Source organism: Sciurus vulgaris (assembly GCF_902686455.1).
Source record: "Sciurus vulgaris genome assembly, chromosome: 9".
NCBI classification, from domain to species: Eukaryota; Metazoa; Chordata; class Mammalia; order Rodentia; family Sciuridae; genus Sciurus; species Sciurus vulgaris.
Window position 1 is genome coordinate 113,436,736 of NC_136469.1, and position 14,146 is coordinate 113,450,881.

A 14,146-nucleotide genomic window follows, 5' to 3' on the forward strand; every position below is an offset into this window, starting at 1 on the left:
TGGGTAAGTATTCCAAAAAGGCCCATGAGTTAAAATCTTGGTTCTCTGAGTGGCACTACTGGGTAATATGGAATGTTTCAGAGGTGAGTTCTAGTAGGAGGTCTCATGTCACGTGTGTACTTGAATGGGACTGTGGCCCACCCCACCCCACCAGCCTCAGTCCTTGACTCTTCCTTTCTTTTGTTCCTGTTTATAAGGTAACCAGTTCTGCTCCTCCACACACTCCCACCATGATAAACTGCCTCGCCAAGGCCAAAAGCAATAAAGCAACTGAGCCAAAGTAAACCTTTTTTGTTCCTAAGATAATTATCTCAGATATTCTGATATAGTGAAAAGGAAGCTGACTAATACAAGTACTATCCCAGAGTGTAAACTTCCAAATGGCTTCAGCGTATGTAACTCAGTAAAAGTATATCATGAATAATTTACTTTTATGAGACTAGCTTGAAAGAATATTCTCAGTAAAATATTAGAAAATTAAGATGTGATGTGGATATACATAAAATAGTAACAATGAGGAGATAAGGGAAACACTGAAATAGAGCTTATTACATAAAAAAGACAGATGTTTTCCCTGTATAATCACAAACTCACAAAACTCTAAATACGATGAAAAAAGTTTTATATTATCTTTCACATGAACTTTCACTTCTCTTGCTAACTAAACCTCAGCTAACTCCAGAGAAGACTGTACCTAAATCCTTAAAAATAACAAAATTTGATCTCATTTATAAAGTTAATCAGCAGTGATTTTACAAGCTCCAAAAGTAACCAGTTTTTTAAAAACAATATGCTTCAAATTGAATTTTTTTAAATAAGGTATTTTAACCTACCTGGAACTTCTATCCTCACAAGAATATGCACATAACTCAATACGTTCAATTTTCTCTGGAACTGAAGAACTCATGATTATTGGCACTGAAACAAAACGTTGATAGTGGTCTAACATTCTTGTTATTTTTTCTTTGCTTATCCCATGAATATTACGCCTAAAAATTACAGGAAAGAAAAGGTGCAAAGGATGTTGGTAATTGATTTTTTTTTTTAACAGAAACAATGTCTAGAAGAACAATGATACATATGCTACAATTCTCATTGTTTCTTTCCTTTCTTTTTTTCCCTTCAGTACTAGAGATGGAACTCAGAGCCTTGAGCATGCTAGGCAAGAATTCTACCACTGAGCTATTATTATCTCCAACCCCATACATTTCTAACACACAATCTTAAACTGTGTTATTATGATGTAATATATGATATTTGATTCTAATTTTCATTTTAGTCAGACTTTTTCATAAATTGCCATTTTCTTAATCATCCCACTTAATCTTTTCCAAATCCCTTTATCAATTTGTGAAAAAGGAGGTTCCAATAACTTTAAAAGAAGTTGTTCTTGAGTCTGCAAAAAAATCTCAAAAAAATCTATTTCAAGATATCACAAACTATTAACTAGCAAGTAATAGACATCACACTATAAAAGTTTCCCCTTATGCCAGTATGACAGACTAGATGCCCTAAACTGTCCTCCTACTATAATAAAATTAGATCCCAAGTAAATTAAAACAAATATGTTTTATTAAATTTTAAGTTCAAGCAAAGAAATAACTACTATACAAAGACTCTGGATGTCCAAAAATGACGTTGTTTGTGTTTTCACTCATGGTGGTTTATTTCTTCACGTGTCTTTGTTAGTGAGCTCACATTTAATTTAATTGCAACTAATACATGGAGATCTTTAACCCTTAAACTAAAGGTGCTTTCATTCATATGGCATCTGGATCTACATCTGCCCAGGAGGTCAGATGGTTATGCTTTAGTCACACATGTGTCTTGTCTTAATGAAGACATCTCAGCTACAACTCTCTTCTATCTTGGGTTAGAGTCAAGATTTTGTGTCTGGATCCCAGGGTTAATGTTATTGTTTGCCTATTGGATGAATCTGGCTATTTCATATTTACCTACCTCGATCTTGTCTGGTTTCAGATCACAGAGAAGCAAAGAGATAGAAAATATGAAAGAGAGGTTAAGAAACATAGACACAGAGGACAGAGTAAAAAGGTCTAGTATACACCTAATTCAAGTCCCAGGAAGAGAAGAGAGTACATGGGACAAAATCAACTTAAAGAAAAATGCTGAGAATTTTTCAGAACTGATGAAAGACACCAATCCCCCGATTTCAGGAGCCAAATTCCAAACAAGATAAAAAATAAGAAATCCATAACTAGAAAACCAGAACTGAAATTGTCATACGCCAAAGACAAAGAGATGATATTAAAAGCAGCCAGAAACGTCTTTAAAAAATTTTTAAGGTAGTCATCTACAAAGGAACAAACAATAAGAATGACAGACAGCTGACTTAACAAAAATGGAAATGAGAAGAGTTAAATGTTATCTTCAAAAACAGAAAATAACTATCAATCTAGAATATACAGCAAAAGTATCTTGTAAGAATGAAGGTAATAAAAGGATTTTCAAATTAAAATTAAAAAAAAGAGTTTGACACCAAGCACACCTTCATTGTAAAGAAAATTTTAAAAGAAAAAATTTAGGTAGAGGGAAATTCCCAGATGAAAGGTTTATAATGCAAGAAAAAATGAAGCCCAAAGCAATAACTACATGAATAAGTAAAAATAAACACTGTCGGTATATACTGGACAATGATACCATGTAAGTTGGAAGGGAGATAAGTATCATAGTAAAAATGTCTTAAAGTTCTTAAATTTATGAAGAAGAAGGCTAAGAAAATGGTTTTATTTTAAAGTTTATATGATAAAATGTATAAGGCAGCTATTAAAAGAATATAGTATATATAATCTACAAATTGGTAAAGAAAAATTTGAATACAAAATTTAGATCCAACCAAAAATTCCAAAATAAGTCATGACAGGAGAAAAAAATCCAATTATATAATTTCTTGTGACACAACAGTCACAGAAAAAGTAAGATAAAGAGAAAGCACAGTGAGACATTAAGAAAGATGATCGATTATATGAATAACAAAACCATAAAATAACTATGAGTTAAAAGCCAAGATGGGCAGAATAGGATTTTTAAATCTAACCATAGTAGTTATGAGAGATACATCTAAACATAAGGATATTGAACGGTTGAAAGCATAAGTATGAAAAAAGAAACACTAAAATACTAAATGAAGCTGTCATTAGTTCTATTAATATTAGACAAACTTAACAACACAATTACTATTAAAAATAAGAGAAAAATCACTAGAAAGGGATAAAAGGCTTATTTATTAGGGTGACATCAAAATCTTAAGCTCCTATGAACTTCAACAAATACTTGATATAAATACAGCAAACTTAGGCAAAAGGATAAAGAAAAACTGACATGTTCAACATAATAATTTCAACACACCTCTCTCACATTGGGAGATTTCACCCCTATTCTCCCAAATACTAATCCATCATTGGGGGCGGGGGAAGCAAAGCTATAGGAGATGTTAAGCAACTAAGTAATAAGCATAATTAACGGGCATGTTAACCAGTATGTATTCTTATCAAACATGGAATATTTATTAAAAAGTGACAACTGGGCCACAATACATTTTAAAATATCGAAGAATTAGTATGATATGAACCATATAATCTGATCTTCTATAGGTAAACTGAAAATCAATATTTTAAAAAGGAAAACACCCATCTATTCAGAAATTTAAAAATTCAGTTCTAAAAACCCAAAAATTTAAGAATAAAATTAGGGATATGCAATTTGGAAAACAAGAAAAAAGAAAGCATTAATCAGTAAAATTCTGATGACAAATAAAGTAGCACACAGGGAAATATATGGCATCAAATGTTCCTATCAGAAAATGACTTAGATTTTCAGGTAATGAGGTTTTAAAAATAATAGAAAAAGCAAAGCAAAACAGATGATTTTAAAAAGCAAAGAAGGTAGAATAAAGAGAAGCAGAAATGAATTAAACACAAAACAACTTACAACAGAAAAGATCAACCAAGCCAAGAGTTGTTTATTTGAAAGGCTAATAAAATAAAATATAACAAAAAAAAAATCTGATCTCTGATGAGAATAATCAAGAAAAAAAGAAGGAAGATAATTTAAACATATTAGGGTTGAAAGGAGAAACTTAATCGTTAATGCAGCAGAGATGTAATAAAGTCTTAATAACTTCAGTGTGATGGAAAAATTCCAATCAAACCTTCTCACAAAGAAAACACCAGATTCAGACCATTTTATAAGTAAATTTTATCAAATGCTTGAACGTAAGATAAATTTGAATGAGAATAAGAGGCAATACTTTCCAATTAATTTTGTGAACCTAAAACTATTGATACCAGCCATGGCCAGTCAAAGAAGGAAAAACTGCAGGTCAATCTCACTCATTTATACAGATGCAAAAATCCTATAGGAAACCAAATCCAGTAATGTACCAAAAAGATAATTAAAAAGAAAATTAATAGATATATGCTACAACATGGATGAACCTTGAAAACATTATGCTAAGTGAAATGCCAGACACAAAAGGCTATGTGTTGTACAATTCCATTTGTATACAATGTCCAGAAAAGGAAAATCCATAGAGAAAGAAAACAGATTAGTGGCTGACAAAAGGAGGGGGGGAACTCACAACATTGTGAGTACTAAAGTTAGGTTGTACTTTAGTTAGTACTGAAGTTAGTTAAAATTACCAAGAGAAAACAACATAACCAAAATTAAATTAGTCCTGTCTCTACAGAAATACAGAGAACAAAGCTTTGTATGTCCACGTCCTAAGTAACATTTTTACTCATCAAGCAACCAAATAAAAAAGTATAATCCCGAGAGGTGGGAGGGTGAAATACATGAACATGACATTTACTACCTTTTCAATCCTTAAGCTACTCTTACTACCTTTCAACATTCTAACTCATTTCACAACTACAAGAACCTCCCAGTAGCACATAGTTGAGATGTGCCAAACCCTAGAGTCGGTTCTTGTTTTAGATATTAATGTTATTATTAAAAGGAAATGAAGTACTAGCTACATAAAATTGAAATTTTTTTACTATAAACACAATTTTAGAAACAAAAAACTATAAATTTCATAAAAACAGAAGAACCCCATAACAATAGAAAATTTGTTATCAATTTCTAAGTGCCAAACTGAAATCTAGTCAATTTTATTTCATTCATCTTCTATAAAGAAGAAAAAAAAAAAAACTAGATGGACTTCTCTGTTATTGTCATGAAATAAAAAACATGTTTAGATAGCCTCTAAGTTTTACCTTGCAAGTTCCTTCGGTTTGAACTTCCACCATGTGTCTGGTTCCCGGAAAAGGACCTTATATTTATGTTTTTGAGACTAAAAATGAAAAGACAAGAACAATTTAACAATTATTTCTATAAAATTAAACACATTATTTCTAAACTTATAGCATGTTAAAAAATGAAATAACCCCAAAGATTATCTGATGAGTATGTTATAACTGGTAAAATGTACAATTTATTTGACCCTACAATTAACTTACAGAAATTTATGCTAATATCAATATGAGAGAACAAAGATGGATAGATAAATACACACACACACACACACCATATGCACATATGCAGGATGTCCAGTTCACTAACATTTGTAATAGCAGAAAAATACAAATAACTCAGTGAATATTAAAATGGGTTTGGCTAAGTAAATGAAGGTATAACCATAAAATAAAATATTAAGTATTAATTTCTAAAATTCTGCATTAATGAAAAAAGATCCTTAATATAAATTGCTGAGAAAATTAAGACAAAGAATTTTCACTTGGTTAAAAAGGATTATTCAAATTTATGTGCACAGAGAACTTCTAGAAAGAGTGTCAAAAATATTATTAAAAACATTTAACTTTAAAGAGAACATCAGGCACTGTTTTTTATAATTTGAATATTTATCATATATGTGCCTGACTTTTATAGTTTTGAAAATATTTTAAATAGCTCAACATTTTTCAAAGCTCTAATATCATTATAGCCTAACAGTCAAGCACTATACTGTACACAAGATCTAGCACCGCTTTCCTAACCACGAATAACCAAGATGGGCAATTCTCCCTCTTGTGCCATCATTAAATCTTCCCTCCCTCCTTAATCAATCCCAATAATATGCGAACAACCATCCAGTTATTTCTCCCATTTTTCTCCTGACTCTACCTCCACTGCCAGCTATGGATAGCTCTATTTTCCTGCTCCCTTTTGTTTAAAAAAAAAAGTCTCAAAATTCTCACTATATTTTTCTTTCTCTAATTATTCTAATCTAGTCTCTCTTCAGGTCACATCAATTGACTCCTCCGCCAAAACTAGACATCAAACCAACGAATTACCTCTACATTGAAAAAACGTTGTGATTCTCAGTCCTCTCTCACTTGACCCTCAGCCACATCTGACATGCTTACTTTATTACACACTCTTATATTTCCTCTCACCCTACAGGGTGGGTAGTCTTCTCAGTCTTTTCTGCTATGCTAATACTTCCTTTTCAACTAATGATAATCTCTAGTTACACCAGACAAAGACTAACCTTTATGTCACAACTGATTGACTCCTTCTTCTCCCCAACCCCACCAGTACTAGGGATTGAACCCAGAAACTTACACACGTTAAGCAAACATTCTACCACGAAGTTATATGCCCAGTCCTTTTTTTTTTTTTTTTTTTGACAGGATCTCACTAAATTGCCCAAGTTGTCCTCAAAATTCACCTCAGTCTCCCAAGTAACTGGGATTGCAGGTGTGTGCCACATGCTCCGTGGCACTCCTTTTCCTTTCACACATCAACCAACAAGAAATTCAGTTCACGCTACTTTCAGAACATATCCAGAATCTAATCACTACTTACTATCTTCACTGCTATCATGTTAATCCAAGTCACACAATGTCTTATCTTAATTCCACTACACCGGTCTTATAACTGGTCTCCCTGCTTTCAAGTCTACTTTCATTAATGTATTTCAGAAATCCTATTAATAGTCAGATGGACTGAATGTTTGTCTATCACCAGCAACCATATGTTGAATCAAACCCCAGCACCCAATGTGATGGTATTTAGAGATAAGGCCTTTATAGAAGTAATTCAGGTTAAATAGGGCCAGAAAGGTGTGGCCCTGATCCAATAGGAATATGGGACACCAAAGTACTCGCTCCCTCCATCATGTGAAGACACAGTGAGAAGGTAACCAAACATCTTAAGTCAGGAAGATAGCCCTTATTAGAAACCAACCTTAAAGGAGCTTAATCTGGGACTTCTAGCTTCCAGAGTGTGAGAAAATAAATCTCTGTTGTTAAAGCTAATTGGTCTATGGTTTTTTTGATATGGGAGCCCCAGCAATCTAAGACACAATACAGGTCACTCAAGGTAAAATGCAAAATCTTTACAGTGATATATGGATATGTATATAATCTGGCCTGCCATCTCCCCAACATTCATTGCATCTCTGACCTCACCTACCACTATCCATCCCTTCATTTGGGTATGACAGGATATCCAAAGTGGTCATTGCTATTTTCTTCCATTCCAGACAGAAAAACCCAAAAGTCAACCAAGACACCAAACAAAGAAGTAATATAATGTCCTACAATGAGCCTACTCCCATCTCCTCACCTCAGCACCAAATTTTATACAATTTATTGAGTCTGGCAATAGGCTAGGTATCTTATTACCTAAAAGGGTGTCATGTAGCACCATACAAACAAAAATGTGAATCTAAAGATCTTTTCAACTCTTATATGATCGGGTAAATCTTATGTTATTTGGGAGCATTCTGGCTGCCTTATATCAAGCTGCCCAAAGGAAAGCAATATATATATATATTTAAAGCAAAGTAATAAGCTGTAGCAACTGTCAATAAGAATACTTGATAGCTCCCTGGTTATCCTCAACTCATTACTTAGTTACTTTTGTAAATGAACAGCCAAGGTGGTAACAGATTATTATCTCTGCTCCATTACACTTCCTGACAGCTCTCTTACTACCTGAAGAAGTGAAAAGTGATCCCCTTCTCTACAGTAATTCCTACATCTACTTTTTTTTGAAGAAAATATTAGTGTGGCACTCCATGATAAGAAGGTGTCTTTACATACATCTAAGAGCAACTGGGAAGAGCCAAGCAATCAATACAGGAAAAATAGTTTTTATGTTTTCAATTATTATATAAGAAAAAAGGAAAATAAAAACATTATAGAAGCCTAAACCTAAATGAACATCAGAAACAGCATAGAGAGGCCTTCTCTGTTTTCTCCATAGGAAAATAAAGCAATAAAAACCATGGGTTTTTCCTACTCCTGAGGATTGAACCCAGAGCCTCAAGCATGTTAAGCAAGCATTCTAACATTGGGCTACATCCCTAGACCTTTTCATTTTAAGATAGAATCATTCAAGGTTGCCAAGGCTAGCCGCAAACTTGGGCTTTTCCTGCCTCAACCTCCCAAGGAGCTGAGATGACAAACATGCACCACTGCACCCAGTTAATGTTAAAGAACTTTCTAAGAGGATAGCAAGAAGCAAAGGAAGACTTATGGAGAAATCATGTAAGTTTAAGGGAGACAGCATACTCCTATGATAAACATATTAGTCCAGAAATTTGAACTCCTGGGGCCAAAAAGTAAACCAAATTTCAGCTCCCAATGCCATAAAATAAAATTAAAAAAAAAAAAAAAATATATATATATATATATATATGTATATCATTTGCTTTCAAAAGACACAATTTTCTTCAGAAGGGTAAAGAATCACATCTTCAAAATAGTACAAGTGTACTAGGTACAGCAAAGGAGATAAACAGAGTCTGGATGTGTTAAGGACATAAAAGAGGAAGCACAACACTCATTCACTAAAGTAGAAATTGCATCTCCATATGCTAATGATGGAGGACTAAACCAAAAAATTACTCCATGTTCACAAAAGCTTCATTTATGAATTAACTCAATACATACATATGCCAAGTACAGAGCTATGCCCTGAAGAGCCAATGATAAATAAAACAATGGTCCTACCCTTGAAAATAAATTGATGGCTTAAAGCCAAATCCAGCACAAAAGTCAATATTTGTTCAGCCTAGAAACTCAGAATAGTTCTTTATATCCTTAAAGGAAAAAGGAGTGGCATGGAGAGGAGAGGGGAAAAAAAGAGATTATTTGTGGCCTCAAAACCATAAATATACACTGTATAGAAAAAGTTAGTCTGACTCATGGTCTACTGTTAAAACAGTGTGCTGCATATTACAAAAGAAGTACGTTAGAATGCCATGAAAGTAGAAAAAAAATACCTAACTCAGCTCTTAATAAGTTAATGACAGCTACCTTCTTGAAAGAGGTGATCCCAAAGCTGAGCAAAAAGAATAAGTAAATGTAAACCAGGTAAATGTAGTGGGAAGGCAAAGTGGATGTATTCCAGGCAAAGGAAGAAGAGTTAGGTATTAAGGGGAATTTGGAAAATTTGGAAAATTGAAAATTGAAAATAACTCTTAAGTTTATAGAATTCTGAATTTCTCAGAATAGCAAAAGGTTATTTTTCAATTTAATAAACACTACCTTTGCATAAAATATACCAAAAAAAACCTCAGAAATTAACATGAATTACAGAACTTAAAAATAAATTTATTAGCTTATGGAAAAACTCAGCTGTATTGATTGTACTATTTTTCTCATTTCACCAATGACCAGAAAGCTCAGTTAGAGACAGAATAAGTCCTGAGATTCTCAAGCACTTGAGATTCACTTGGGTAATTAATATCCCCCTATGTTTCCAAACACACTATTTTAAACTTATAATAACTTATAGTACAAACCAAAGCAACATATGGCTTCATTTCCCAGGCTTGTAGGTTGGTATTGTCTATTATTATTGGTGATATCTTCTTCTCAAATGCTTCTTTTGCTGAAAAATACAATATAAAATGACAAATCACCTTTAATAATACTAAGTATTATCTTAATTTTTTAAAAATCTGATCCTGTTTTCATAATTTTAAAACTATAGACATATCCTAGGGCTGGGGAGATAGCTCAGTTGGTAGAGTGCTTGCCTTGCAAGCACAAGGCCCTGGGTTCAATCCCCAGCACCAAAAAAAAAAAAACTATAGATATATCCTAATTTTACTCACTACTTGACTTCTAAATATCACATTGTTTTTTTTTTTTAATTGTTGATGAACTTTTATTTATATGCAGTGCTGAAAATCAATCTCAGTGCCTCACACATGCTAGGCAAGTGCTCTATCACTGAGCCACAACCCCAGCCCCTAAATATCACTTTTGAAGACATGAAAATTTAAAGAACAGGTCAATGTTGAATAATAAATACTGAAGTTATGTAATAATCAGAGAAAATTACACCATGCTAAAAAACACACTGGCCAGACACAGTGGTGCACATCCATAATCGAAGCGGTTTGGGAGACTGAGGCAGGAGGATCCCAAGTTCAAAAAAGGAAAGCCTCAGCAACTTAGCAAGACCCTGTCTGCAAAATAAAAAAACAGAAAGGGCTGGGGATATGAATCAGTGGTTAAATACCCTGGGTACAATCTCTGGTACCAAAAAGAATAAAAATAGGGCTGGGGTTGTAGTTCAGTGGTACAGCACTTGCCTAGCATGTGTGAGGCACTGGGTTCAATTCTCAGCAGTGCATAGAAATAAATAAAATAAAGGTCCATCAACAACTAAAAGTATATTTTAAAAAAGTAAAAATAAATATTTACATGGTACTCTACATTAGATTCTGAAACAGAAAAGGACTTTAGTGGAAAGTTAAAAATCTAAAAGTCTGGAGTTAAGTTAATAGTAATGTACCAATGTTAACTTCTCAATTTTGATGAATGTACCATAATTACATATAAGTTGTTAACATCAGGGGGAAATGATTGAAAGATATACAGAAGCTCTCTACTATCCTTGTAACTTTTCAATAAATCTAAAATTATTTTAAAACAAAGCTTTAAAACAAAAAAATCATGTACATCTAAAAAAGAACCATAAACACACACAAAACATGCAATGATTTGAAATAAAGAAAACATGATATACTACCGTTTTGGGGTTTTTTCTTTTTGTTACTGAGAATTGAACAGGGGGTACATAATTACTTAGCCATATCTCCAGCACTTTTTTATTTTTTATTTTGTGACAGGGTCTCACTAAGTTGCTAGGACTTTGTACTTGTAATTCTCCTGTCTCAGCCTCTTGGTTACTGGGATTATAAGCATGTGCCACCATGCCTAGTTATCACATACTGTTGTATAAGGGATTTTCTTGTGGAACTAACTTTTTTTGCTCAAAGAATTCAACCATTCAGGAAATTAACACTGCACTAGAACAAAAAAAAAAGTCTACAAGGAAATTATTTGAACATTTTTAATGTTCTGCTAAATCTCTTACAATTCAATAATGAAAAGATATATACCCAACTTTAAAATGGGCAAAGACTAAGAGCAGACATTTCTCTAATCGAAAGTACAAAAGGCCAATAAAAGTATACAAAAAGATGTTCAACATCTTTAGTCACCAGGGAAATAAAAATCAAACCACAATGAAATACCCCTTTCACACTCACCAAAATAACTATTGTCAGAAAGATAATAATTGTTGGTGAGGATCTGGAGAAGTTGAAAACTATTAGTGGCAATGGAAAATGACAGCTGCTTTGGAAAACAGGCTAGGAATTCCTAAAAAGATTTGACACAGACATGCATGTTTACAACAGTTTTTTTAATATAGCCAAAAGGGAGCAACAACCAAACGTCCATTAACTGACGAAATGATAAATAAAATGTGACATATCCATACAATGGATCTTATTCAGCAATTAAGAATGAAGTATTAAGACGTGCTACAAGGTGGATGGATCTTGAAAACATTATGCTAACTAAAAGAAGCCAATCACAAAAGACCACATACTGTATGATTCAATTTATATGAGTCATATAAATTGAGCCACAATAGGTAACCTATTGAGATAGAAAGTAAATGGAGGGCCTGGGGTTGTGGCTTAGTGGTAGAATGCTTGCCTAGCATGTGTGAGGCACTGAGTTTGATCCTCAGCACTACATAAAAAAATAAATAAAACAAAGTTTAAAAAAAAAAATGGATGCTCAAGAACGAGACACACTTTAAAAAGAAAAAAAAATGAACAGAGAAAATAAGGAATGACCACTAATGGGTATAGAATCTTTTTGAGGTAATAAATGCTCTAAAATTGATTGTGGTAATGGGTGCACAACTTTGAATATTAAATTCTAAAAACAATTAAATTGTTCATGTTATGGGATGGATGAGGTGTTCCCCAAAAGTTCACATGTGAGACAATGCGGGAAGGTTCAGAGGAGAAATGATTGAGTTGTGAGAGTCTTAACCCAATCAGGGAATTAATCCCCATCATGATTAATTAATTAACTGAGTGGTAACTGAAGTGACAGAACAGAGCTGGAAGAGGTGGAAACTGGAGGTGTGGCTTTGGGGTATATATTTGTATCTGGCAAGTGGAGACCCCTCTCTCTCTCTCTCTCTCTCTGCTTCCTGATCATCATGTGAGCTGCTTCCCTTTCCCACACTCTTCCACCATGATGTTCTGCCTTACCTAGAGTCCCAAGGAATGGAGTCTGCTATCTATTGATTGAGACCTCTGAAACCATGAGCTCCCAAATAAAATTTTCCTCCTCTACAATTGTGCTGGCGGGGTCTTTTAGTCTCAGTAGTGAAAAAGCTGACTACAACAGTCCAATTTAAATGAGTGAATTATAAACCCACAAATTTTTATCCTAATAAAGTTGCTTAAAAGAATTTGGGTGGCAGGGTATGGTGGCACATGCCTGTAATCCCAGCAGCCTGGGAGGCCGAGGCAGGAGGACAGCAAGTTCAAAGCCAACCTCGGCAAAAGCAAGGCACTAAGCAACTCAGTGAGACCCTGACTCCAAATAAAATACAAAATAGGGCTAGGGATATAACTCAGTGGCCAAGTACCTCCCCGAGTTCAATCCCTGGTGCCCACAAAAAAAACAAAAAAGAATTTGACCTATTAATGTGTTATTTCATTATTATTATTATCACTATGGTTGTTGCTGTTATAAGGCTATTTGATCCAGTATTTGATCCCCTTTTACAAACCAAAGATACTAGGCCTTGGAGTGAATAAACAATTTGCACAAGATTACACAACTAGTAACTCGCAAATCCAAACTTGATCACCAGCATATCATACTGCCTCTTTTACTTTTAGCTGTGTTTGTAATTTCATATTCCTGAGTTCTCACTTTTTTAGCTCAAGAAAGAATATATAAACACTTCACAATGCCCAAAGATGCCAAACTCAAGTATCACCTTCAGAGTGCATTTAACATAAAAGTACACTAAGTAAAATACTATCTGTATGTCTTAGAAGGAAATTTCCAAACATAATTCAAATTATGCAAGTAATTAAAATCTAATAATAAAGTTACCTTCAGTGAAAAGACTGCTGTATTAAAAAGGAAATAAAGTTTCACCTATGATCACCCTGCAGATTAAGTTTGAAGAGAGTCATTTAGACTACCCTTTATAAAAATGAAACCACTATAGGGAAGACCAGTGGTTACAAGGCAAATTCCATTTTAGAAAATAGGAACCAGAGCATACTAGATACTGTAACCTCCTTGAGTTACTGAAACTTAAGTAGAAAAGTAGATTTATTTCTCACAAGATCCCCATGGATTAAATAAAACTTAAATGTGCCATATAATATTGCAAGCACTTATAAAAATTATTTTAATCCTTATAACCCTGTGAAATAAAACTATCTTGTTTACTTCTTACTACATACTATGGTTTGGATATGAAGTGTCCGCCCAAAAGTTCCTATTAATTCAGAATACTCAGAGGTAAAATGATTGCATTATGAGAATTTGTGACCTAATCAGTCCATCCTATTTGAATGAAATGACTGGATGGTAACTATAGGCAGATGGGGCATGCCTGGAGGAGGAGGGTCACTGAAGGCATGTCCTGGAAGGATTGTTCTTCCTGTGAATCCCACCCCCATCCCATTTCCTGTATCCACCATGAGTTGAGCAACTTTCCTCCACTGGGCCATCATTTTGACCCAGAGCAATGGAGTCAACCATCTAGAGACTGAAACCTATGAAACCATGAGCCCCAAATAAACTTTTCCTCCATTAAGTTGTTCTTGTCA

General features: G+C 33.8%; 1 protein-coding gene and 1 long non-coding RNA gene across 6 annotated transcripts in view; one reads left to right on the forward strand and one right to left on the reverse strand.

The window, feature by feature from the left end:
- Positions 1–14,146, forward strand: part of LOC306669065 — a 512,353-nt gene that overhangs the window by 439,812 nt on the left and 58,395 nt on the right. The gene's annotated exons all lie outside the window — the stretch shown is intronic.
- The window catches only part of N4BP2 (NEDD4 binding protein 2), a 78,782-nt gene that overhangs the window by 37,230 nt on the left and 27,406 nt on the right, over positions 1–14,146 (reverse strand). For all 5 annotated transcript variants that reach the window (XM_079152770.1, XM_079152772.1, XM_079152771.1 and 2 more), the window contains 3 exons: positions 9,776–9,864; positions 5,238–5,314; positions 834–989 (listed from right to left, as the gene is read on the reverse strand). In XM_079152770.1, the coding sequence (XP_079008896.1) occupies positions 834–989; positions 5,238–5,314; positions 9,776–9,864 (322 nt within the window). The remainder of the gene's footprint in view (positions 1–833; positions 990–5,237; positions 5,315–9,775; positions 9,865–14,146) is intronic.